The 27,280-nt window shown below is 45.0% G+C and overlaps 1 protein-coding gene across 4 annotated transcripts in view; it reads left to right on the top strand.

The window, feature by feature from the left end:
• Nucleotides 1–27,280, top strand: part of KCNH6 (potassium voltage-gated channel subfamily H member 6) — a 125,366-nt gene that overhangs the window by 83,630 nt on the left and 14,456 nt on the right. For all 4 annotated transcript variants that reach the window (XM_082194716.1, XM_082194717.1, XM_082194719.1 and 1 more), the window contains 5 exons: nucleotides 11,605–12,030; nucleotides 16,067–16,466; nucleotides 17,595–17,794; nucleotides 25,824–26,076; nucleotides 26,928–27,121. In XM_082194716.1, coding sequence (XP_082050842.1) covers nucleotides 11,605–12,030; nucleotides 16,067–16,466; nucleotides 17,595–17,794; nucleotides 25,824–26,076; nucleotides 26,928–27,121 — 1,473 coding nt within the window. The remainder of the gene's footprint in view (nucleotides 1–11,604; nucleotides 12,031–16,066; nucleotides 16,467–17,594; nucleotides 17,795–25,823; nucleotides 26,077–26,927; nucleotides 27,122–27,280) is intronic.

The following is a 27,280-nucleotide window of genomic DNA, read 5'->3' as shown; positions in this document are numbered from 1 at the left end:
CCCCAGTGATGGGGAATCAGACATAGTTATGTTTCTTCTTCCCAGTAAGCCTTTGTCCAATTCAGTAACTGCACAGCACTAAAGGAGCCTCTCCTGATGGTCTGCTACCTCCTCTTGGCTTCTGCCTTAAGACTCTTACAAGAGTGAGACTCTTGGCATTATGATCCCAGTCAGGCCCCCTCTTGAAATGACCATGCTGTAAGATGCTGGACTCCCACCAGGCAGACTGATGGTGCAAATAGGCGAATAAACCATATTTCTTAAAGCTACGACAGTCTCTGCCGCGTCTCAATTCTCCAAAGGAACACAGACCCTGGGTGAGTGCCTGGGCCCTTGCCACCGTCCGGCATAAAGAGGGGAAGCACCCAACTTTTGTAATGGTATTCATGGTCAGAACAGCCTGGGGGTTTTAACAGTTGGAGATGGAGAACCCCGTTGTGTGTTCCTTGTGAACTTCCTGTGTTGTTCCTGAGCAGGTTGCTTTGCTTCGAATCAGACTCCAAGCCTTTCAAGTAAATCCAATCAGGAATAACTTTATTTAGGTCCACACTGCCTTCCTCCTCTCACTCACCTCTACGGAAAGTTCCTTCTCCAAGTACTTCCCTGGACCCAGGAACTATGTGCACACGTCTATAGGATACAGACAGTGATGGACAAACCTGTGGGATATTTCAGAAAGGTTTGCCATATGTGCTTGCTATACACCAATTTCTTGGGGCTTGGCATTTACCCTCTCCCCCATCTCCTGAGAAATAAGAGGCCACAAATTAAGCCTTAAAAATGAATGGAAAACATGATTTTTTTCATAGTATTATAATTGGTATTGTACTAATGTGGCTTTTATTGGATTGTTATAAATGAAAATTAATTTGTAAAATTATATTTTTAAAAAAGGAAAACAAATGTTATTTCACAAATCCACCTTGGACTACTGCATGACTCACTGCCCCAGCTGTTGTTCGCACCTTAAAAAATAATGCAATTGCCATGAAAAATGAATCTACAATTAGCTCTGCTTTTAAAGGTTAACTGGAGTTTTGCAAAGGGTATGTGAAACTCACTTTTGAGCTCTTGAGAATTTGGAGCCTTGAGACAATTGGCATAGCTTATAAACTTGCTCGCTGTTGCAGGAAGGTAGGTGTAATGTCTTAAACTAAGGAGAATGCTTACATTTTAGGAACCTGGTGACAGAGGGCCTATCCAAGCGGTTTCCCTCTCATCCCATTCTTTCTACGCGTGGGCCCAAGTAGTTTTGTCTTTGCCCCACTGCTTTCCCCTGGAAAACACATGGATTATTTCTAAATTGGAACAAATGGCCATCCGCGGAAAAACGGATTGTTGTTTGTTCCAATTCAGCGCTGAACCCCAGGTTTTCCCTGGGGGAATGCGGCAGAGCAAAAACAAGGGTGGATAAGCCCTTAGATGAAAGGTTTGTTTTCACATGGGAGACTTAAGTCCAATTTGCTGGGATTCTAACAGGAATGATAAATCTATACTGACAGGCATGTTGTGGTGTTAAAAGAAGACCCACCCTTTGCTAAGTCCTTCCTGGGCTTATGTGCCGAGCTGGGCTGTTGGAGCAATGGGTGGCCACGCCTCCACCCAAAACTTAAGTACCTTCTTCCAACAGCACAAGTGCACTGTCAGGCTTCTGGGAATCGGATCCCTCCCCCGGAGGCAGTAAATAAGCAGATCAAACGAAAGGAGTGTTCTTACCAGTTAGTTTCTTTAATAATCACAGCGAGAGACAAAGGAATGCATATCTCTCTAGAAATGGCGTTGCTCCCAGTAAAGGTTTATCCCCCCCGTCCCCATTAATCTATGTCACTCCTATGTCGGGTAATCTGAGCTTGTTGCCACTGCGCTCTCTGTTCTATCACTCTCAAAGCCCGCCTAGTCTTAGGCGAAGGGGGTCAGGAATGCTTTCCAAGGACACTGAATCTGCCAGCTGTCTCTCTCCTGGTGTTTCCTCTTCCAGCTGCTTGTCACCCAGTATTTCCCAGCTTTTCCCCTCTGGACTAAGCCCCTCTGCAAACCACTGTTCTAAATCAATACTGGGGGACAATGGGGGTGGGGATGAAGGGGATTCCACTTCCCCCTCCTCCAGGCACCATATCTTCCTCCTAGTGCTCCCTGTTCTCCCTCCCCTCTCTCCAACTGCTCAGACCCCTCCCCATCCTCCAGATCCGGTTCCTGGCTCACAGGAGGCACAAACCCCCATAAGTTGCTACCTCTTCCACCAACTCCGCCAAGCCCTGCCACTCCCTGGCACTTTTGTATCAGAGTCAAGCACTGTCCATTCCCTGCTTTGCTGGCAAGAAGCACCAGCCCTCCCATTAGGCAGAGGGGGCATGTTGCCTCAGGCAGCAGGTGCTGGGAAACATGGAGCAGCGGCGAGATTTGGGAGGTTAGCAGTGCGCATGCCTTTCATCTCCTTAGCTAGCCTGTTGCTCCTAGATGCAGTAGAAGGCGCTGCTTCATCACCTCTTCTTAAAATTCAGCTTTTAGTCCCATTGGTTTTTGTACAAGGAATTGGAGCAGCACCGTCTTGTCCACCTTCGGCAGCAAAATGTCTTTGAGCTGGCCCTGCGTGCAAGTATGCATTGGCTCACAAGGATGCCTCGTTCCAGAACTGTTTGGTCCTCCGAAAGGGAGGAGGAGGAAGGAGTGGTGCTGTGACATCAGATGCATTATGATGCTCCTGGTTGGATGCAGAGCTCCCCTGAGAAAACATCCTGTCTTCTGTTTGAGTTCTTAAATACCCACAGAATTCTATGTTGGAAGGGACTCTGAGGGTCATCTCGTACAACCCTCTGCAATGCAGGAATCTCAATGCAAGTCCCCCATCCAATTCAAATCAAATCAAATCAAATATCTTTTTTTTAAAAAAAATGATATTTATTGAAATTTTACAGACAATAAAAGGTTACAAAATTAAAAATAAGAAATAAAAAAGAATAACAATAATAAAAGAAAAAGAGGTACAAAAATACAAAGACAAAATACATAAAAAGTAAATAAAAAGTTTAAAAGAAATCAATATTTTCATATCTTATATTTCATTTACTTGTTTCCTGACCTCCTCACACCCCCCTTTTTTGTATTCCAGTTCACATGGTTAATTCAGCAAATCCTTACCCTCTATCATTTATCTTTACTCAATATCTTAACCTATTATAACTATATATTTTCAACCATTGTCAATCCGTATTTATATATTCTTGTTAATCTTTTTTACCAATACCGCTTATTTTCAATCCAACATCCCTTTAACATTCATTAATTTTACAGTATTTCTGCAAGTAGTCTTTAAATTTCTTCCAGTCTTCTTCCACCACCTCTTCTCCCTTATCTCGGATTCTGCCAGTCATTTCTGCCAGTTCCATGTAGTCCATCACAAATCAAATATCTTTATTGCGGTCCATAGACCCACAAAACAGTTTCAAAACAAGATACAGTTAAAACAACCAAGCAACAGGCGAAAGAGACCGAGGTAGTCATTTTGTTATGTCTAGAGCGGGGGTTGGCACAGTTTTTGCGGCTTGGGCCTGTTCACGGTCCTGCAGATGCCGCGGTGGGCTGGAATGTGTGAGCATGCATGTGCAAACGCTATTTCCGGCGCTGCTTCTGGCACGGAGGAGGTGTACGCAGCTTCCCATTGGCTGCAGGAGCTTCCTGCAGCCAATGGGAAGCCAGCCAGTGTTGCAGAAGGCGGTCCCCACTCTGCTCCACACCAGTTTAGCGCGGCGCACGGGAACCAACTGAGCGGACAGCAGGGTTCCCCGAGTGGACAGTGCGGGTCCATGGGCCGGTTAAACCACCTCCATGGGCCGCTTGTGACCCATGGGCCTTAGGTTGCTAACCTCTGGTCTAGAGAATGATGGTCTTTGTTTCTTGCGACCTCCAAAAGAAACTTTGCCACGGTCAGTGTAATATCATTTGACCTATCCTCCAGAAGGTATTTAATATGGGAGGCTTCAGATTTTCCCGGCAAATTTGCTAATAAGGGTTTGATCAGTTGATCCCTTGCTTTCTCATACTGCCCACAATGCAGTATGGACATGGTTCATGCTGAGCTATCCACAGGGAAAGAGTATAAGAGAAGCAGGGTCAAATTGGATTGATTGCATGAACCCATCCAATTTGAAAACATACCAGACCCTGCTTCTCTTATACTCTTTCCCTGTGGAATAGCTCAGTCGGTAGAGCTTGAGACTGTAATCTGAGGATCGTGGGCCCAAAGGATTCCTGCATTACAGACGGTTGGACCCTCATGGTCCCTTCCAATTCTACAGTTTTATTATTCAGCTATCAGGAGGTCTGCTGCTGAAGCCTGCTTCTTTCAGACACTTTGTTATCATGACCATAGGCTGTCAGCAGAGTGTCCTGTAAAACCCATGATCTTCCAGACTGAGATCACACTTTGCAGGGACCAGGCTGGACATCCTTGGCCAACTTCATTTTGAAATGTTGGAATACCGCACTTTGGAATTAAGCTAACATTGCCTGTTGCTTCCTAGCAGCATGTTCTGTTCTGAGCTGCACATTAACTCCCCGCTCATGCCATTTGCCATTGATTCATATTACACATAGCACATTATTTGAGGACGGTTCAGTAGAAATCTAACAGCGGCTTATAAAATATTGTTGCATGCTGCCTCAGTCTTCGAACGGTGTGAGAGTCCTGGGTTCCAAGCACTTACCCAGGGTTCATGTTTCCTTTTGGAAATGAGGCACAGCAGAGACTGTGGTGTCTTTATGATATATGGTTTATTTACACACACACAACCTGAGCCTATGATGGAGGGGTTTGCAGCATCAACCCCCCAAAATGGTCTTATTTCTCCCATAGCCACAGCCTTGGATTCAAGCAGAGGTCAGGCATGACTTGCTCTCTGCCTTTCCAGCTTGCTGCCTTTCCCCTCCAGTTTCTAGCGCTAATAACTGCAAACTCTGCTCTAAACCCTAGCTTTTGCCCTGCCCACTAACTAAGTGAGCACAGAGCCCTCTTTCCTTTTGTTCTCTGAATGGCCCATCACCCAGGCAATCGCCTCAACAGGAAGCTACCCTGGCTTATATATTAACATTTGCTGAATCCAGGGGTTCAGGAAGCTAGCCTGACTTGGTTAGCTTCAAACACTTACTGGATCCAGGGATCTGAGGGGTTCGGCACCCACAAACTTATAACACTATATAGAGCATTGATGCAGGCATTATAGGCCTACGGTAAAGTAAGAACCTGCATAACTACTTACATGAGTACATACACCATAAAAGCACATTTAAGTTTTTAAAGTGAGTAACACCTTTTTTACTTGATTGGAGTGTTCTGTCTTGACACCCCCACTTGTCAGAGCAGAGATGGACTTGCAAGGCAAGTTACCCGATAGGTAGTGGCAGCTGTATAGGATGTGGAGGCAGTGGCGTAGCTTGGAGAGGAGCAAAAGGGTGTTGGTGCCCTGGATGCAAAATTGTTAGATGTGCAGAATTTCAACACCCAGTGCTGCCTTAATACAGCTCCTCCATGTGAACCAGGAATTAACCTATCCAAACAATGGAACAACTCTTATTTTCATCTCTGTGGCTGTGATCTCCTGGGTGACGCAGACGCCGTTAGGCATACTCCAGCTGTTTTCCTCCCTCCCTCCCAGCCCACTTCACATGGTCCCGGGCATTGCAACCCATGTTATGTCACTGTGTGGATGTGTGTACAAAGTCCTCTGCCTACCTCAGCCAAGGGATTCCTCACCAGAAGAGGGCCAGGAGGAGCATGTCTTACATCAAGCCTGGGTCAGGCTACACATTGGGACAAGGGTCCTGTAGCAAGACTGCAACAAGGAGGGACTGTTCACACCCAAGGTTAGTTCTGCCTCTGACTTTGAAGCTGAATGGGTGCCCAGCCCGAGGGACAGGTCATGTGTTAGATGGAAACCAGGCCCATCTGGAGATGTACCCAATTACAGGCAAGGACCCATCCAGTTTAATGGTTTCCTCGGGAGTAAGGCCCTTCTCTCAAGGAGGCATCTGGAGGGAAGGGAGCTGATAGTAGTCAGCTGAAGGTGGGGATGTGGCTGCAGCAGCTCCAGTTCAGAAACCCCAGGGCTGGACAAGCTGCGGAAGTGATGGCTGTGTATTAGCTCTCTCTGTGCCTGGCCTGACTTTGGACTGCTCGGTGATGGAGGTTGAGTGTGCTGGGGCTGTGTGTCCCCGTCATGAGTTCACTGGCTCCCACCATGTGGCACCTGCGCATGAGTGCCCTCAATGGTGCAACCCCAGAATGACTGACAGAGCAGCAGATGTGACAAGAGCCAACTGTGTGGGAGTCATCCTCCACCCAAGCAAGCACTTTGAACTTCCTGGATAAGGAAATGGAAGGTTTTCACAAAGTTGGTTTGCTCCTTGACCTCACTCTTGTGTGTCTTCAAGCATTCATCAGTTTATTTCACTTGAAAGGAATGCAGGAGAAATATGGGGAAGTGAGGAGAAAGGGAGAGCCAATGGCTGCGCTGCAAAAGGAGCATTATCCTTTCAGTTACGTTATTGATTTTTCAACATTTATAAACTGCCTTCTGTACCGATTCCAAGGCAGCTTGCCGCCTTAAAAGACCATCAATAAACACAACGCAGAACCAATAAAAACAAATTACAAGAAGGGCAGATTAAAATGCAGCCATGAAGTCAGTAAGCAGAACAGTTCTCAAGGCCAGGTATCAATAACTCTCAGTGGCCTAGGTGAATAAATATGCTTTCAAGAGTTAGCAAACAAAGTTCATGCCCTCTTTATTCCCAGGCTTGGCAAACCCCCAGATTGCACCAAATACCTGGAGAAGTTCTGTGTTCTGCAACTTTTGAACGTGCTGTTTTGACAGAAAATGTCCTTGCTAGTATAAATACAGTGAGTGCGAAACTATTAGACATGAAGTTAAATGCATGATTGTATTTGAGAAGTCTAGATTTTTGCAGTGTAAGAGAAGATAATCAGGATCACAACCACAGTACGTGGTGAGAGGATTGAATACTTTCTCTTCCTGTCGTGGTCCCCATGAAAATCCACCCTACCCGCACCCCAGTGACTTAGTGCAGGAAAGGAACTTTCCATTGGCACTTGTGGAAAAACCCATTGCCTCCCCTAGCCCCCATCCAACAGGATACCCTTAACCATGGAGGGGCAGGCAGAGGCTGCCACCTCCCCTCCAACCAAGACTAGGCTTACCCAGTGCCTATCCGCCTTACAAAGTTGTGGCGATTGCTTTGAGGTAGGTGAAAACCCAAATGGCGGTGCCAATTTTCCAGATGGGAAAAAAACCTGCCCAGCCCCTAAAACAAACGTTAAATAAGTTGGAGTTCTCATTATTAAATATACCAAGAAAAAAGCACACCACTGAATACATCAAAACAGGGCCCTGTCCTGGTTTCTAATCCATAATTGATTTCTGACTTCTGCTCAATGAGTGAAACTAAGACCTCCACGTCGAATCTGACTATGGACTAACATGAACTTATCTCTACTCATAAACTTGTATCTCTAATTCTGTAATGAATTATTGTGTTATACATATCTTTATGAGTTTGAGTTTGTGATCTCTATTTGAGTTTGTAATCCTTGTCAGAATACATACTTTTGAATGGATTAGTTTTTGTTACTATTGACTATTGATTTGCGAGTAGGGACCACTCCCACTATTGAAACTTGAGTTCTTGGTGTGCTTTTTTCTTGGTGTGCTTTTTTCTCTTTTGGTGTGCTGAGTTCTTGGTGTGCTTTTTTCTCGGCCCCTAAAACAGGCGACTGACTTTGTCCCTAGCAAGGTCGTACCATCCGCAAAAAAAAACCCCTAATTTGCGGGAGGGTGGGTGGAAGAACTGGCACTGCAAGAGAGAGGGTGAAAGGCCCCACAGGCCGGGGATTTATCCCATTATTGGTCAGTTGTTCCTGTGCCCAGGCCAGCACCCCCAAATTCATGCCACCATTGACTGATTTGGCAGCAGGAGGGTGATCTGGTCTGCAATAGACCAGTTCACAATGAAGGCCCTGGGCCCACCTGCAAAGCCACCTACCTAAGGAGGGGCAAACCGACTTGCAGTCAATAAAACACCCGTCAGGGAGATGTGGTAAAATGGAAGCCATTTTGAGGCATGTCTGAGTCAATCACCTGGCTGTGGGTCCAGGCTACAGACCTACAAAGCCTCAGGCGTGTTTGCATGTTTCCCCTCAACTTTGTCTCATGAGAGACCATGGCTATCTTTTGTGTGCTGCGTCTTTGTTGTTCCACATTGCTAAGCTTTGGTTCTGTGCGTGTGGTTAGATGGTACAGAAGAGTTCATATTGGTGGCTAGGACACAAATGGACCATGGTGTGTTTTTCTTCTGCCTGCTATCTTGACCGCAGGCTCTTGAGGCTGTACAGTGGTACCTTGCAAGACGAATGCCTCGCAAGACAAAAAACTCGCTAGACAAAAGGGTCTTTTGTTTTTTGAGCTGCTTCGCAAGACGATTTCCCCTATGGGCTTGCTTTGCAAGACGGAAACGTCTTGCAAATTTGTTTCCTTTTTCTTAACACCGTTAATACAGTTGCGACTTGACTTCGAGGAGCAACTCATAGAACACGGTGTGGTAGCCTTTTTTGAGGTTTTTAAAGACTTTGGTGGTTTTTGAAGCTTTTCCAAAACTTTCCCGGCACCGTGCTTCGCAAGACGAAAAAAATTGCAAGACGACAAAACTCGCGGAACGAATTAATTTCGTCTTGCGAGGCACCACTGTATATGGTCAGGGTGCTTGTTACGGGAGAGAGATCTGGGTTCTATTTCTGATATCATTCCCTTTTTCCACCTAGAGGAGGTTTTGCTTTCCAGAGAGGACTTTTAAAAAAATGTATTTTATTGGTTTTCCTACAGTAAAACAGTAAACACAAACAAAACAAAGCAAAAACATGTCAGTTTGTCAGTTACATCCAGAGAGAACATCCCCATCTTCTGGGAGTAATTTTTAAAACCAGATTGGGTTGGATTTCCCTAGTGAGCTACCAATGTGATCATTGGAGCCAACTCCTAGGGGCTAAGTTCCCTTCGGCGCCATAAAATATTTGAGGGGGCCGCCACCAAAAGTTGATGGGAATTGCCATTCAAATATTGTGTGTGTGTTGTGTCTTGTGATTGATTGTGTGGGGCAGGGTTTACTTGGGCCCCACCAATGTTTTATTCAAGTTTTATTCAGCAAACTGTTCCAGCAGGGGGCCAGTCCACTGTCCCTCAGACCTTGTGGGGGGCCAGACTACGGTATTTTTTTTGTGGGGAATGAACAAATTCCTATGCCCCACAAATAACCTAGAGATGCATTTTAAATAAAAGGGCACATTCTACTCATGTAAAAAATGCTGAATCCTGGACTGTCCGTGGGCTGGATTTAGAAGGCGATTGGGCTGGATCCGGCCCCCGGGCCTTAGTTTGCCAACCCATGACTATCCTTTCCCACTTTGTTCACCAGGACTCCCATCTCTTTTCCTTGCAAATGGTTTATTCCCTTTACACAGATACTTGGGTGTGTGCTTCTGGAGGGAGTGGGGGGAAAGGAAGAGGCTAACTAAATCCCATTTCCTGAAACAAGATAGAACCAAAATGCACCTGTCTTTCAATATTTACCCTTTTCCAAATTTCGGTACCCAGTTCTCCAACTGCATACAAAAAACCTGCGTATTTTGTTCATAAAATATGAACATACAAAAGTGTGTGTTGTTAGGGCAAATGGTTTGCAGACATGTGCATATGTGGCAAATTTGTGTACAAAACTGTGTATATTAGGGGTAACTCACATGCTGGTGGATTTTCATGAGGAGTTCTTGTTGTTTTTAATTGCAAACTGATGTAGAAAAGTAGCAAACTGAACCGGAGATTGGAAAAAAGAGAAACTAACAGAGCCATCCATCCAGAGAGTGCAAACTGGCCTCCATACTTCCATTCAGGTGAATTTCCTGAGCAGTGATATTTGGGATCATAGCCAGCAAAGGTCCTGAGGACTTGGTATATGGCAGAAAGTTGCTGGGGAAGCTGCAGGGATGACTGCTCGTGTCGCTGTGTTAGTTTTTGTGACTAATGACGTCTTTGTGCCTTTGAGTTTGCTACTGGAAGAAAGTAGGTCAGATCACAAAAGCAGCTGTGGTACTGGGACCAAAAGATGGATCTACTAATCTGGCTTGGGGTGGATGGCTGCAGGAACATACCCGGGGTTGGCTAGGTTGACCCCCACCAAAGGCGCAGGTTAAGGGGGGCAAAATACATTTCTGGGTGGCTGTTCTTCTAATAGGTAAAAAGAAAAGGTAAAGGACCCCTGGACAGTTAAGTCCCGTCAGAGGCGACTATGGGGTTGCTTTCAGGCCGAGGGAGACGGCGTTTGTCCACAGTTTTACGGGTCATGTGGCCAGCATGACTAAACCGCTTCTGGCACAACGGGACACCATGACAGAAACCAGAGTGCATTCCAGCTGCAGCGGTACCTATTTATCTGCTCTCACTTTTTGAACTGCTAGGTTGGCAGGAGCTGGGACAGAGTAACGGGAGCTCACCCCATTGTGGGGATTCGAACTGCCAACCTTCCAAACAGCAAGCCCAAGAGGCTCAGTGGTTTAGACCACAACGCCACCCGCTCCCCTTGAGTTCTTTCAATATACCGTACATTGAAATAAAGGAGTCAGTATTCGGTAGGCAAGTTTTAGAAGCTGGAGAGGCTATTTGGCAGGACTTCCAGAGGGATGGGAATGAGGACTTCTTTTCTTTCTTTGCATTATTTTTACCTCATGCTTTCTAGGGTGAGACTAGGTTTCTCTCTCTCTCTCTCTCTCTCTCTCTATATATATATATAAGGTCTAAAGAGAGCCAGTGTGGTGTAGTGGTTAAGAGCAGTGGACTCGTAATCTGGGGAACCGGGTTCGGGTCTCCGCTCCTCCACATGCAGCTGCTGGGTGACCTTGGGCCAGTCACACTTCTCTGAAGTCTCTCAGCCCCACTCACCTCACAGAGTGTTTGTTGTGGGGGAGGAAGGGAAAGGAGAATGTTAGCCGCTTTGAGACTCCTTCGGGTAGTGATAAAGCAGGATATCAAATCCAAACTCCTCTTCTTCTTCTTCTAAATGTTTAGCATGGAAAATAAGATTTTGTTTTATTTTTAAGAAAATGGTGAAGAAGCATTCCATTCTTATGGCCCTCACAGACATTCTTATGGCCCTTTTATACACTAGAGACACATATTTCGCTGCTGTTTCCCAGTATTTGCTCTTGATCTACAAGTGTATGTCAGATTCCAAAGACTGGAACACACTCACACACCCAGTGCAGGACACACAAACTGTACTACGGCACAAATGTGCCTGTTTTATATGGATCCTCACAGCTGCCATCTATAGTTCACATCACTCACTGATGAGCATTCAACAGCGGAACAGTCTCCCTCAGGAGGTTGTGGACTCTCCTTCCTTGGAGGTTCTTAAGCAGAAGTTGGGTGGCCACCTGTCCCTAGATGCCTTAGCTGAGATTCCTGCATTGCAGGGAGCTGGACTAGATGACCCTCGGGGTCCCTCCCAATTCTACAATTCTGTGATGTCTGTTTTTCCTGGCAGGTCCTGTCCCTGGGAGCCGATGTCCTCCCTGAGTACAAGCTGCAAGCACCCCGCATTCACCGATGGACCATCCTTCACTACAGCCCCTTCAAGGCCGTGTGGGACTGGCTGATCCTCCTGCTGGTCATCTACACGGCCGTTTTCACACCCTACTCTGCCGCCTTCCTGCTGAACGAAGAGCAGGAGGAGAATCGCTCGGACTGCGGCTACTCATGCGACCCACTCTACATCATTGACCTCATTGTAGACATCATGTTTATCGTCGACATCATCATCAACTTCCGCACCACTTATGTCAATATCAACGATGAGGTAGTAAGCCACCCAGCAAAGATCGCCATCCACTACTTCAAAGGCTGGTTTCTCATCGACATGGTGGCTGCCATCCCCTTTGACTTGCTCATCTTCCGCTCTGGATCAGATGAGGTAAGGCGGACAGCGGTTTTATTCGTCCGCGCTATTTTGCCTTCACATTTTGGAGAAAAGTTGGGTGCACATACTGGAACTGTGAAGGAGTGTTGTTCTGAGAGAGATGTCCCTATACTTAGGGGGTGGGGACAGGGGTGGGACAGAGCTGGCTGTACACATATCCCCCGTGGATCTTTAGGGGGATCACAGAAATCTTGTGTGGAAAGGAGCTCTTGTTTGTCAAGAGTTCTCTAGGCTTCAGCGTGAAGGGCACCTAACACACTTACAGTGGTATCTCAGGTTACATACGCTTCAGGTTACACACTCCGCTAACCCAGAAATAGTGCTTCAGGTTAAGAACTTTGCTTCAGGATGAGAACAGAAATTGTGCTCCGGTGGTGCAGTGGCAGCGGGAGGCCCCATTAGCTAAAGTGGTACCTCAGGTTAAGAACAGTTTCAGGTTAAGAATGGACCTCTGGAACGAATTAAGTACTTAACCGAGGTACCACTGTTCTTTATTTTTTAAAATAAATTTTATTAGATTTTGTAAAAAATATTATTTACAAAGATTATTATCAAATATCTTTTTTGTCCAGACTAAAACATTAATGTAGATAAAACATAGATCCTGAGGAAAAGAAAGAAAAAAGAAGGGGGGGGGAGAGAAAGAGAAAGAGATAGAGATAGAAGAAGGATTTAAAGAGAGAAAGAAAGAAACTAAAGATTCTTTGTCTGTCAGCTGTATATGAACATTATTCATTGCATCCACTCCAATATAATACCCAGCAAGACTACTTTCTATAAGCCAACATTATCTTCAACCTTCAAACCCAAATGCCATTATTTCTTTTTATTTTTCACGCAAAAAGTCTATGAGAGGTTTCCAATCTTTAGTAAATGTTGACAATGACTTTTCTCTGATAAACATGCCATTCTTGCCATCTCTGCTAAGCCTAATAATTTCAGTAACCATTCCTCCATGGTTGGTAACGATGAGTCTTTCTATCTTTGTGCATATAAAACTCTCACCACCGTAATCACATATTGTAAAGTCGCGGATGACTCTGGGGTTGCAGTGCTCATCTCACTTTATTGGCCAAGGGAGCCGGCGTACAGCTTCCGGGTCATGTGGCCAGCATGACTAAGCCGCTTCTGGCGAACCAGAGCAGCGCACGGAAACGCCGTTTACCTTCCTGCCAGAGCAATACCTATTTATCTACTTGCACTTTGACATGCTTTCAAACTGCTAGGTTGGCAGGAGCAGGGGCTGAACAACGGGAGCTCACCCCATCATGGGGATTCGAACCACCGACCTTCTGATCGGCAAGCCGTTGGCTCTGTGGTTTAGCCACCCACGTCCCTAAGTACATACTGTACAGCAATCCAAATTCCCAGATCCATTGGCTGGAGGGGAATAGGATGTGGCAGGAGTGCCTCTCTTCCAATGGAGAAGAGCTTCACAAGTGAGGAGACACGTGGAGGTTCCTGATATCCTCACTCAAATAATATTGGGCAGCCACCACATGTTGTGTCTTTATCAGCAAGAGCTTGCATTAGACCCTGGAACAAGGCACTCTGGGGATGGGGCAGAGGCAGGACGAAGTTGCCTTCATTCATCTGAGAGGCCCCAGGTTGGTCTCATCACCAGCAATTCCACCTTGGAGATGGTAGAGTTAATCCCTCATCCCCCAGTGGTTTCAAGGGGGAAAATTTTACAAAGCAGAGATCCATTGGGACAAAATAAAAGACAGGTCCCCATTTCCTGCCCTGGCCAGCATGGGAAAATAGGGCTTTGGAAGTGATGGGCAATGCACAAGTTCACTCGCCGCTGCCACCATGCTGAGGAATGCTCTGCTGCCAACTAGCTATATTTATATAAGGCCATCCAATGACATTTTTTTCTCTAAGGGGCTCAAAAACATAAAATGACATGATAAAATTAAAACGCAGGTCCAATAGCTGAATACCAACACCATAACTTGCAGCCTAAATGTTTGCAATAGAGAGGAGAGCAAAACCAGATGAGAAAAGTAATTACAAAATGGCAAAAACAGGTACAGTGGTACCTCGGGTTACATACGCTTCAGGTTACAGACTCCACTAACCCAGAAATAGTACCTCGGGTTAAGAACTTTGCTTCAGGATGAGAACAGAAATCGTGCTCCGGTGGCGCGGCGGCAGTGGGAGGCCCCATTAGCTAAAGTGGTGCTTCAGGTTAAGAACAGTTTCAGGTTAAGAACGGACGGATTAAGTACTTAACCCGAGGTACCACTGTATGTCTGTTTTTAAAGGTCTGAGAGAATGACAGAAATTTTCCCCTGGGGCCAGAATGGCCAGAGAGGCATTCCACAAGTGGGGGGGTGGACCCCACCACCAAGAAAGAAGGCGCTTATCCTGTTAGCCACCTGCTTCACTTCACTTTGGTGGGGGGAATACGACATAGACCCTCTGAAAAGAATTTGGGGGCAAGGTCTGGGCAGCCATATATGCAGGAGAATGCACATTTTCAGGTATCCTGTTCCCAAAGTTCCATGCCAGTTATATCAGTAGAACAAAGCGGCTTCCAATCATCCACACTGCTCTGCTTGCCTGGAGGAAGAGGGGCAGGGGCTAAAATGCTGGGAGGTCAGCATGGTGTGGGCACAGCAACAGGAGTACTGGATTGGCTCCACCCCTGCTTTGCCCTTCCCCATCTCTCTCCAGATAAACACAGCAGTGTGTCCAGCAGGAGGTCAGGAGTGCAGTCCTATGATCTATGGATAGGAGTAGCAAAGCCTTTGAGGATCTCTGGAACCTGTAAATGGTTTCAGGCAGAATGTGCCAAGTAAGACCAGAATTCCGTGAATTTTTTTAAAAATGTAAGTTTATCCATGATTGTTGTGTGTGTTTTTCCCCTGTTAGAAAGAGCCCTAAAACTCCCAAAAGTGTAGATTTGGGGCTCAAGAAGTGGTTGCAGGAGTATCATAATAAAGTCTGCACAAAGTTGCATTAAGAAATGGAGGGGAAATAAATGAAGTGGGGCCAGTGAAGTGAAGTCTGGTCTTCACTTTAGGAGAAATAAAACACCACAGTGACTGTAGAGTAATGGTTTCTGGGTTTTTTCAAAAAAAATTATTAATTTTCCACATTTATAACAAGTATAACATATAAAAAACATAAAACAGAACATCTTATAATACTAAAAGAAAAAGAAAAAAGAATATAAACAGTGATTACTTCCAAAATCCAAGTTAACTTTCATTGTAGTCTGACTTCCTCGATTCCCCCTAACTGAATTTCTTTGTATCTCCTTTGTAACAGTTCTCCAAAATCCTCTTTCTAATACAATTAACTCCTTTAACTAACTACCTTCATCCCTTTTCTTTTTTAACTTAAATCCATATTATTATACAATGTTCTTGTTTCAGTCCTAGGCCTATCAGATACTTTCAAGTATCTTCTCATTATCTTATATTACAATATTTAGCTATATAGTCTTTAAATTTCTTCCAATCTTCTTGGTACAGTGGTGCCTCACAAGACGAAAAGAATCCGTTCTGTGATTCCCTTCGTCTAGCGGTTTTTTCGTCTTGCGAAGCAAGCCCATTGACGGATTAGCGGATTAGCGCTATTAGCGGCTTTTAGCGGCTTATCTGCTGATCGGATCAGCTGATAAGTGGCTTAGCGGCTTAGAAAAAGGGGGGGAGGGAAAAAACCCCGCAGGAACTCGCAAGACATTGTCGTCTTGCGAAGCAAGCCCATAGGAAATTCGTTTTGCGAAGCACCTCCAAAACGGAAAACTCTTTCATCTAGCGAGTTTTCTGTCTTGCGAGGCATTCGTCTTGTGGGGCACCACTGTACTGTTCTTTCTGATTGTGGATTCTTCCAGTCAGGTCGGCCATTCATCTGCCATTCTTCTAAAGTAATGGTTTCTGTTTTGGTGTAGTCATGGTGCTTCTTGCATTACAGTTTTCAGATTCAACACCTTCCTGTTACTCTCACACTTTTTTAAAAATAGTATTCAAATGTCTTGTTACTCTTTCTTTCTTTCTTTCTTTCTTCATCCCCTCTCCAGACAACCACCTTGATAGGGTTGCTGAAGACAGCGCGACTCTTGCGCCTGGTGAGAGTTGCCCGCAAGCTGGACCGCTATTCTGAGTACGGGGCCGCTGTGCTCTTCCTGCTCATGTGCACTTTTGCCCTCATCGCCCACTGGCTGGCCTGCATCTGGTACGCCATTGGCAACGTGGAGCGGCCCTACATGGAGCATAAGATTGGGTGGCTGGACAACCTTGGCGACCAGATCGGCAAGCGCTACAATGACAGCGACCTCTCTTCCGGCCCCTCCATCAAGGACAAATACGTGACAGCCCTATACTTCACCTTCAGTAGCCTCACCAGCGTGGGCTTTGGCAATGTCTCCCCAAACACCAACTCTGAGAAGATCTTCTCCATCTGTGTCATGCTGATTGGGTGTAAGTGCTTCTGAGCCCTTCCCTTGACCCAGGGGTGACGGAGGATTTTCCTGCCTGGGTCACATTCCTTTCTGAATATAAATTTTACCAGCTCCCAGTAGACTTTCCATCTGGGAAATCAAGAGTCACTGTAAGAAGTTAAGGACTTATGCCAACCAGGCAAAAAAGATTTCTGAATTAGCATATGCATATATCTACACATCGGACACGGGTGGCGCTGTGGGTTAAACCACAGAGCCTAGGGCTTGCCGATCAGAAGGTCGGCGGTTCGAATCCCCGCAGCGGGGTGAGCTCCCGTTGCTCGGTCCCTGCTCCTGCCAACCTAGCAGTTCCAAAGCACATCAAAGTGCAAGTAGATAAATAGGTACCGCTCCGGCGGGAAGGTAAACGCCGTTTCTGTGCGCTGCTCTGGTTCGCCAGAAGCGGCTTAGTCATGCTAGCCACATGACCCAGAAGCTGTACGCCGGCTCCCTCGGCCAATAAAGCGAGATGAGCACCGCAACCCCAGAGTCGGTCACAATTGGACCTAATGGTCAGGGGTCCCTTTACGTTTATATCTACACATAGCAATTGTTATGCAAATATGTGCTCTTTCCCCCCTCCCCTTTCCCTTTTGGTGATGAACAAGGGACCAAGAACTCTCTCCAAACATCTGTGATGAAGCTTTGGTGCAGAAGTAGCGAGTCTTATACTCTCCAGATGTTATTGGACTACAGGGTCCATCATCCCTGACCATTGGTTATTCTGGATGGGGCTTCGACAACTTCTGGAGGGGAACAGGTTTTCCAGCTTTGCCTTACGTTAATAGTAGACATTTTCGAATTGAGATGGTGGAAGTTGGTTACCCTTGGTTTAGGCTTCCAGATCAGGCAGCATGGCTCCCAAACAAACATGAACACTGAGTACTTCAATCTTTTAAAAAATGATCCACCTTCTCTCTTAGTGTTCACAAGTGATCTCCTGATGAATCTGTGAGCGCTCATGGCAGTGTCATCAGTAAAATATTGTAGGCAATACATGCCTATAAAGCATGTTGAGGTGGGGCTCAAACACTTCACACTTGGGTACCACCATCCCAAAGAATGGTCCCTTCGCCCCTTAATGCTTACCCATGTCCTCTTGTTTCAGCTCTCATGTACGCCAGCATTTTTGGCAATGTCTCTGCCATCATACAGCGCCTGTATTCGGGCACGGCTCGCTACCATACCCAGATGCTGAGGGTGAAGGAATTCATCCGCTTCCACCAAATCCCGAACCCGCTGCGCCAGCGGCTTGAGGAGTATTTCCAGCATGCTTGGTCCTACACCAATGGAATCGACATGAATGCGGTGAGTCAAAGATGATGTAGGTCGTGTAGCAAAGACCTGGCCTTGGAGATGAGAGATGGTTAGCTATGTAACTGGACAGCTCGATAGACAGCCTAAGAGAGCTAGGTAGATAGGGTTCTGCAAATTTCAGAATACACCTGGATTTTACCCGGGTTCCTTCCTTCACAAGATTGGCCGGAACTCCATGGCTGTCCAGTCTGCCTCCCAAAGATCTCATAAAGTACCGTATTTTTCGCTCCATAAGACGCACTTTTTTCTTCCTAAAAAGTAAGGGGAAATGTCTATGCGTCTTATGGAGCAAACGCATGGTCCCTGGAGCCGAATTGCTCAGGGGCAAAAAGCAGATCATGCAATGGCGCAAAAACGTGGTTACAAAGCACGGGTCCACATGGATTCTCAGGATTTTTGCATTGGGCTACCCCAAACTCACCGTCAAATCACATGTCTGTGGCCACAGCATGAACCACAAAAATCATGCATCCACTGTTTCGTTTAGAATATTTTTTTTCTTGTTTTCCTCCTCTAAAAACTAGTTGCGTCTTATGGTCAGGTGCGTCTTATGGAGCAAAAAAATACGGTATATTCTCATAAAGTGTAATACTTGACAGCCAGGGCAGAAAATTCTCACAAGATTGACAGCAAAAAAATAAAGCAATATTTATTTATCAGTCAAAAACAGAAGACTGTGTGTGGTGGGGTGTCCTCTGTGATTTGGTGTTGAGAAGAGGATTTTTTTACATTTCCACACTGCTTTTTCACTTCAGAGAAAGCACCCCAAGGCAGCTAAGGGGCAAATGCTTGGTCTCAGAGATTGTCACTTGGAGGACTGTGTTGTAAATTTTACATTTATGCATGCAAACCAGATACATTTGTTGACCCTTAAAAGATGAAGAAGTCTGGCAGCAGCATCCAAAGTACAATCCTACGTGTGTCTACTAAAAAGTAAGCCACGTTTTGTTGGCTTATTTGCTTTAAGCATTTTTATGCTGCTCTTCAATCAAAAAAGACCCCCAGGGCAGCTTACAGACCAATGAACAAAAAAGAAAGAAAATGAAAGAAAGACAGCCCCTAACCTGAGGCCTACAATAAAAAGGCATAGGGCAAAATTTAAAAAGAGGAAAGAAGAGGGAAAACGCAAACTCCATAACACTAGTTCTTAAAGTTCCAAAGTTGTTACAATGGCCAGCTGGGATGAAAACTGATCCAATGGTCTACTCGGTTAGAATTCTTTCCAGCTTTTGTAGGACTGGGCAGAAGATTTTAAATATTATATATTATACATTATTTAATACAAAAGTTTATAAAAAGTGCATATAGCAAGCACCACCTTAGAAAGCGTTCACCCTTCCCTTGTACAGGTGTGCATCTTACAACATAAATCTTGTGTGCAAAATTGGCAGATCAGTTAATCAACCAAAACTCATGTACTCAATCCGTTAAAAATCATTTCATCGAACTGCAGCTCTCCCATTTAAAAAAATAATTAAATTAAATTAAATTAAAAGGAAAGGCTTATTAAACTGTTTTTCTATCGGATGTAAATTGGAAGTTTATAAACAATGGAATCTGCACGTGTCCTAAAACCTTTAAAAGGTTGCGTTTGTACTCATTGTAGGGACAAGCCTATGATGTAGTTCATATGTATTTTGTATGGATCGAGGCTGAATTCGGAGGCCGTTTGCCTACAAAACTGCCTTGATACCTGGTCGGCCTTTATTGCGCAAGCATCGTGTTTGGCAGCAGCGTAGTAATGTCTGAAATGGTGTGTGAAGTAAGATGCAAGATGGTTTCAGTATGTGTGGAACTCAGCCCAGATCATAGCTGTCAACTGTCCCTTATTTGGCGGGAAAGTTCCTTATCCCAGCGCTGTGTCCCGCTGCTGTCCCTTATTGATGATGTCTCTTAAATTTCCCGGGCTCCATGCTCACCCGGCTCAGGAGGGAAGCAGCGGCTCGGGGTCCTCCACCATGAGAGAGCGCGCGCACACGAGTTGCCACGTCTCCGTCTCTCCCTTTCCCCCCTCAGGGGTGCGTCGTGAGGAGATGGGTGGCGGCAGGCAGGCAGGCAGGCCCTCTCTTGCGAGACTTCCGCCACGCTGCCAGAGGCGGTGGCGGCTGAGGAGGCAGCCTGAGGGAGGAGGAAGAGGAGGGGATGGGGAGGGACACAGAAGGGCGGTGCTTCAGCGGCCGCAGCAGCGGCAGCACTGCAACCGCTTCATGCTGGGCTCGCGGGCGGCGTGGGCGAGAGTCTCTCTCCCTCCCTCCCTCTCTCTCGAGTGGGGAAGAGCCAGTGGAACTCCTCGCGCCAGGACAGCAGCAGCCCCGATGTGCTGCTTAGCATCCCCTCCAACCAGTGCAGCATCTTAATGTAGCGATTTCCCCCTCTGCAACCCTTTCATAACTCTATTTTTATAAATCAGTCGATCCATAGTTCAAATATTTACCACAAGTTTTCTGTCAATCCTACCAATGTATGTAACTCTTGACAATAGCTTTTCAAATAAATTACCGTATTTTTTGCACCATAACACTCACTTTTTTCCTCCTAAAAAGTAAGGGGAAATGTCTGTGCATGTTATGGAGGGAATGCCTACGGGTGGCATGCCTGCAGATTTTCCTCCTCTAAAAACTATGCGCGTGTTATGGTCGGGTGCATGTTATAGAGCGAAAAATACGGTATAAACTTTCCCCATTCTTTATTAAAGAGGTCCTCTTCCTGGTTTCTAATTCTGCCTGTAAGCTTTGCCATCTCGACGTCGTTCATCAGTTTTGTCTGCCACTCTTCTTTGGTCGGAGTTGTAGACCCTTAGGGTCATGTAACCCAATCCCCTGCAAAACACAGTCAGTCGCAGCCAAAGCAGCATGGCTCCATCAGTGGTGGATTGATGTATAAGCCAAGCAAAATCATCCCTTATTTTGGCTGCTGATCCCTTATTTCCGAGGCTGCTGGTCCCTTACTTTCAAATGTGTAAGTTGACAGCTATGGCCCAGATCTATTCAGTCTATATGCTAACTACGCACACATTGATTGTGTGAATTGGCTTGAAACGTAACAAGATGGATATTGGCAACAAACAAAATAAATAGTGCTGGAAGCAAACCGGAGCTGAGGACTAAGTCGGCATCTTCATCCTCCCATTGTGGCTGCAAATCCTAGCCAGAGAAACGTAATTTGAGGGGACCTTAAACTGATGTTAAGAGTCCCCCAGTCAAGCAGACATGCCTTGTTGAGCCAGTTCGCAAGGAATGACATTGTGGTGGAAACCTAAAGGCTATAATTCTAAGCTGGGTCTGTTTTTTCCTGGGTGTGAGGAAGAGGCTCCAAAGCCCTATTGATCCAGCTTTTCCTCCACATGGCTGGTTGCTAAGCAAAAACGGAATAGGATGGTGCCTAAATAAACTTCAATCCATTTTAATTAGTCTGTTGGGAAAGGGAGTGAAGGGGATCAATAGCAAAGCACAGAGTAGTGTTTGAAGAGGAAGGAGTCACTATACATCCCTTGAAGGAAGGCAAAGCAGTTCTCACTTGGTGGTGGTGGTGGTGGGGACTTTCCACATTACAACCTAAGGCAGCCTTCCCCAACTTGGTGCCCCCACTTCAAATGTTTAGGGCTACAAATCCCAGCAGCTCCAGATACCATGATCTTGCTAGTTGGGGTGGCTGTCTAGAATTGTGGTCCAAAACATCTGGAGGGAACAAGGAGTGCATTCATCAGCAATACAGTGGTACCTCGGGTTAAGTACTTAATTCGTTCTGGAGGTCCATTCTTAACCTGAAACTGTTCTTAACCTGAAGCACCACTTTAGCTAATGGGGCCTCCTGCTGCTGCCGCGCCACCGGAGCACGATTTCTGTTCTCATCCTGAAGCAAAGTTCTTAACCCGAGGTACTGTTTCTGGGTTAGCGGAGTCTGTAACCTGAAGCGTATGTAACCTGAAGCATATGTAACCCGAGGTACCACTGTATGGAGCAAAGGAGATCCCCTGTAATAATGCCAACTGCATTTTAAAAAAAATTATTAGCAATTTCAACATAACAATTTATAAAACCATATAATCACATACATTATCTCCCCCCTTTCCCCCCCACCCTCCCTTCCATCCCTCCCTCCCCCCCACCAGAGAATTCCCTCAGTTCCTCTCTCTGATTTCTCAGCACATATTATTCTCTGCATGTTATAAAATTGTACATATCCTTACATTATCTATCTAACATGTTATCAACCAATAAATTTGTGTGTGTTTATTCAAAACCTGCCAAGGAATCCAGTTCATTTTGTTGTCTTTTTAGGTAATTTGTAAAAAGCTCCCATTCTTCCTTAAAGTCACAGCTGTCCTTGTTCTGCAATTTATATGTCAATTTAGCCAACTCTGCATAGCTCATCAATTTTTCTTGCTGCTGTTCTTTCGTTGGGATTTCCTCATTCTTCCATCCTAGTGCTATCAAGACTCTTGCCTCTGTTGTAGCATGCATAAATAAGTTCTTTGTTTTTCCTTGGCAGGTCTTGTCCTACAATCCCTAACAAAAATGCTTCTGGGTTTTTTACAAATGTCATTTTAAACATTTTTTTTCAATTCATTATATATCATTTCCCTTTTTTAAAAAACTTCTCTACATTCCCACCACATTCCCATAAAGCTGTGGGATAAACCTTGAATTATGACTTCCAAATGTATGATTTAAGTGGGAGAAAGCGGCGATGTTTACATTTGCCAGAATAACTCTGCACTTTATTTTGCAGCATTTTTTGAATGAACTAATCTGGATTGTTTTGTGTGTGTTTGTTGCAGTTGTTTTCAGGTGTGTGTGTGTGTGTGTGTGTGTGTGTACACACCTAGAAGGCACCGGGTTGGGAAGGACTGCTTTAAAGCAAATTCTTGGAAAACTGACTAAACCGAAAACCTTAATTCCAGTTTGCTACTCAATTATGCCCCTCCCCCTGCAATCCACGGATTGTCAAAATGAACCATATGCATCCATCTTTGTCAATATTGCTCATAGATCTCTATCAGAATTAAATAAGTTGTAAAACTGTAGCTGCCGGGCCCTTTCCATATACTGCAGAAACTGGTTTGCTGAAATAGCGAGTGATAGCACAGATTTGGAAGGTGCGTGGAATTTGTTTGCGACAATTAAAACTGAAACCACAAAAAGAATTTCATGCAGTGCATTCTTGGTCTGAGGGAACTCATTGCAACAAGACATAGCAATGAGCAAGAAATATAACTTGGCACAGAAGAAGACAAGACAAAAATAATTATTAGCAGAAAACTAAGGCAGACAGCCCTTTCCCCTTTGTTTCTGTGATCCTTAATAAAAAATAAAAAATAAAAACCACTCCGGAATGGCTACCTATTGATATAGACTCCATTCCTCAATTACATTTTCCTGCCCTTGGGTTCCAGGCTCAAGGAAGTTTTGAAGGCAGCCCTGTATCGGGAAGTTTTTAATGCCTGATGTTTTATTATGTTTTTATATTCTGATGGAAGCTGCCCAGAGTGTCTGAGGAAACCCAGCCAGATGGGCGGGTATAAATAATAACATTATTATTATTATTATTATTATTATTATTATTATTATTATTATTATTATTATTATTATTATTATTTTTAGTTTCCCAGCCTTTAGGCAAGACATGTGCCATTTCTAACATCCACAATGGATAGTTGAACCTTGGCAGTCAGTGCTAGTTAGAATCATACAGTGGTGCCTCGCAAGACGAAATTAATTCGTTCCGCGAGTTTTTTCGTCTTGCGAGTTTTTTCGTTTTGCGAGTTTTTTTCGTCTTGCGAAGCACGGTTTCAATTTTTTCAAAAAAATCTTCAAAAACCTCAAAAAAGGCTACCACACCGCGTGCTATGAGTTGCTCCCCAAAGTCAAGTCGCAAGTGCACCTCTTCAAGCAATGCACCCTGTATTACTGTAATGGTTTTAAGAAAAAGGAAACAAACTTGCAAGACGTTTCCGTCTTGCGAAGCAAGCCCATAGGGAAATTCGTCTCGTGAAGCAACTCAAAAAACGAAAAACTCTTTCGTCTTGCGAGTTTTTCATCTTGAGAGGCATTCGTCTTGCGAGGTACTACTGTATATCTGGTTGGAAAAGACCATGCAGTGCAGGCATCCTTTGCCCGATGTGGGGCTCAAACCGACATCCCTGATATTAAGAGTCTGATGCTCTACCTGCTGAACAAGTCCTATAATCCCCAATGGACAGAAAGATATGCAACAGACAGGGGAAAAATGCATGCCCATATATAATACACAACAACCAATAAAAAACAGCCCACTTTTAAAAGCCCATAAAAATTGATGTTCCCGTATAATATGTACCTATCCTTTCAAGCAAGATCCGTACAAATACTCCAGGGCAGCTGTTATGAGAATTATAAGGTCTAAGATATAAAATAAATGTTAATAAATGTACCAGGCAAACACATACATAAATATATAAACCACATGTCTGAAACAGTACAGGAACAGTTCTAAAGCCATTTTGACTCTTTCAGTGACCTCAAACATTCCTCTGCAGTTTGGATGGAAATGGGAAAAGCCTCTCCATTGTCTCTGTGCTCACAAATCCTGCCTTAAGGGCACATTTGGGTATGAATAGGGTGAGCCTGTGACCTGGACTCAGGAATTAAATATTTATCATCACAATAGAATGGCCAGGCTGACCAGGTAAACCCATTAACAAGTTTGCTGCCAGACAGGATTCTGCTGTAGACTGCCCCTTCTATGATGTCAGTTACAGATAGGTAGCCGTGTTGGTCTGCCATAGTAAAAATAAAAAAATTCCTTCCAGTAGCACCTTAAAGACCAACTAAGTTAGTTCTTGGTATGAGCTTTCGTGTGCATGCACACTTCTTCAGATACACAGATACACTTCTGAAGAAGTGTGCATGCACACGAAAGCTCATACCAAGAACTAACTTAGTTGGTCTTTAAGGTGCTACTGGAAGGAATTTTTTTATTCCTTCTGTGATGTATGTATGATTTATTGGGGGTGGTCTTGAGCTACAGGGTGGCAATTTCAAGTCTATATAAGGGCTTGCGCACTGTTGTTCTGGGTTCCTCCTCTCTCTTGCAAGGGGGGATGAGCACCCTGTTGCAACAGTTTAATAAAGACCATGCTTACTAGCTGTTTTGCTTCTCAATATTCTCTGGTTGGCCTCTGTTATTTTCTCCTACCGATAATCTACATAAGGACTCTATATGGGCTCTTCACTACCCCATAAGGGAAAAGGAGCAGTTTTTTCTTATAACAGCAGCTAAGTCAAATTCCTTCATAATGGCTATCAGGTAACCCACCTTTGCTTCATTTATTTCTTCTCTGAAGAAACATTTTGATCAAAAGCTGGAAATCTAGGGGTGTAGGAAAAGAATATAAAAAGACAGATGATTGGCAAGCAAACAACATTTGGCCTGTGCCTCAGCAGAACAGTTTGGGAACGTCTCTGTGAGCTCATGAAAAGCCTTTGCCTTAGTTCATTAAAGGTAAAGGGACCCCTGACCATTAGGTCCAGTCGTGGCTGACTCTGGGGTTGTGGTGCTCATCTCGCTCTATAGGCCGAGGGAGCCGGCGTACAGCTTCCGGGTCATGTGGCCAGCATGACTAAGCCGCGAACCAGAGCAGTGCATGGAAACGCCATTTACCTTCCCGCCGGAGCAGTACATATTTATCTACTTGCACTTAGACGTGCTTTCAAACTGCTAGGTTGGCAGGAGCAGGGACCGAGCAACGGGAGCTCATCCCATTGTGGGGATTCGAACCGCTGACCTTCTGATCAGCAAGTCCTAGGCTCTGTGGTTTAACCCACAGCGCCACTCGCATACCTTCTGCCTTAGTTCATTACAGATCAGCATTTCAAAAACAGGCTTCCACCTTCATTTTATCCGTTTATATACTGCAAGTTGAATCAATTCCTGCACAGGGCATGGTTGTGGGATAAGATGGAGCAGTGAGAAGAGAGAGACAGCATCCCCTTTCATAGATCCCACCCACTCACATAGGCCTGCTTTCATTCCCACTCAGGTGCTGAAAGGCTTCCCCGACTGCCTGCAAGCTGATATCTGCCTCCACCTCAACCGCACCCTGCTCCAAAACTGCAAGGCCTTCCGAGGAGCTAGTAAAGGCTGCCTCCGGGCCTTGGCCATGAAGTTCAAGACAACCCATGCGCCACCTGGGGATACACTGGTACATTATGGAGATGTCCTCACCACTCTCTATTTCATCTCGCGAGGCTCCATCGAGATCCTCAAGGAGGACATTGTGGTGGCCATCCTAGGTAAAAGAATTCTCTCTGGGAAGGGTGGGCTGGAAGGCCTGTTCATTTGTAGGAAGCAGCAGTTGCCCTCGGGCAGCCGTGGCAAATTGTGTACAATCATAGAACGGTAGAATTGTTTTGTAAATAGTCTTTATTGCATAGAATCACAGAACGGTAGAATTGCTTTGTAAATAGTCTTTATTATACATCAATTTACATAAAACTTAAACAATACACTTCAATATACCATACATACAATACATACACTACCTACATACATACCCAACGTAGACACACCATAAAAATTAGACTTTTTCCCATTGTGCTGTATTACAGTTTGTTAATCTGTACACATTTCATTTTTGTTATTCTACTCCTCCCCCCTTTTTTATGCAGACAAAATTTGCTATACATTTTCTTTGTTTTCAAGGTTCTATATCTGTCAGGAGATTTACATTCTCCGTGTGATTTTTAAGATATTCTTAAGAAAAAATTACTTAAAAACTTAGAACTGTAGAATTGGAAGGGGTCATGAGGGCGATCTAATCCAACCTTCTGCAGTGCAAGAGATCTCTGTGTGTTTCCCAGCAGGGACTTAATATTGGACATTGAAACCAGAAGAGGCAGCTGGTATGTTCCCCATTTCCACCCAGAGGAAAGAATAGCTCTGCTGTGGAGGTTCTCTTCCCCCAGTAAAATCCAGAGGTGCAGCTAGGGCTGGACCTCAGAGCCAAAATCTATGGGCCCCACAGCCCATTTTCGTAACACTTCCATCATCGCTAACACACTTGCAAGTTGAGTGGACTGTTGGTCTCTCTCCCAGAATAGCAGGAAAGTTGTTGCATTCTAACAGGATTTCCTACGTTGTGCAGGGAAGAACGACATATTTGGGGAACCTATCAGCCTCTACGCCAGGCCTGGGAAATCCAATGCAGATGTCCGAGCCCTCACCTACTGCGACTTGCATAAAATCCAGCGTGAGGACCTCCTGGAAGTCTTGGATATGTATCCAGCCTTCTCAGATAATTTCTGGAGCAATCTGGAGATAACTTTCAACCTGAGAGATGTGAGTATCTGGTGGGGCTGGTGGTAGAAGATGGGGGGTTGGCGAGGAAGAGAGAGAGGGAGGTCTGGGGAAGGAAAAGGAAAGCTAACTGAGGCTAGGACACAGCTAAAAGTCTCTGCACGGCAAATTGCTTAGGAGAAGCAGAATATTTAGGCAGGA

Source organism: Podarcis vaucheri (genome assembly GCF_965113315.1).
Source record: "Podarcis vaucheri genome assembly, chromosome: 13".
Lineage (NCBI taxonomy): Eukaryota > Metazoa > Chordata > Lepidosauria > Squamata > Lacertidae > Podarcis > Podarcis vaucheri.
Note: the sequence above shows the minus strand (reverse complement) of the source record. Positions and strands in the feature narration are given on the sequence as shown.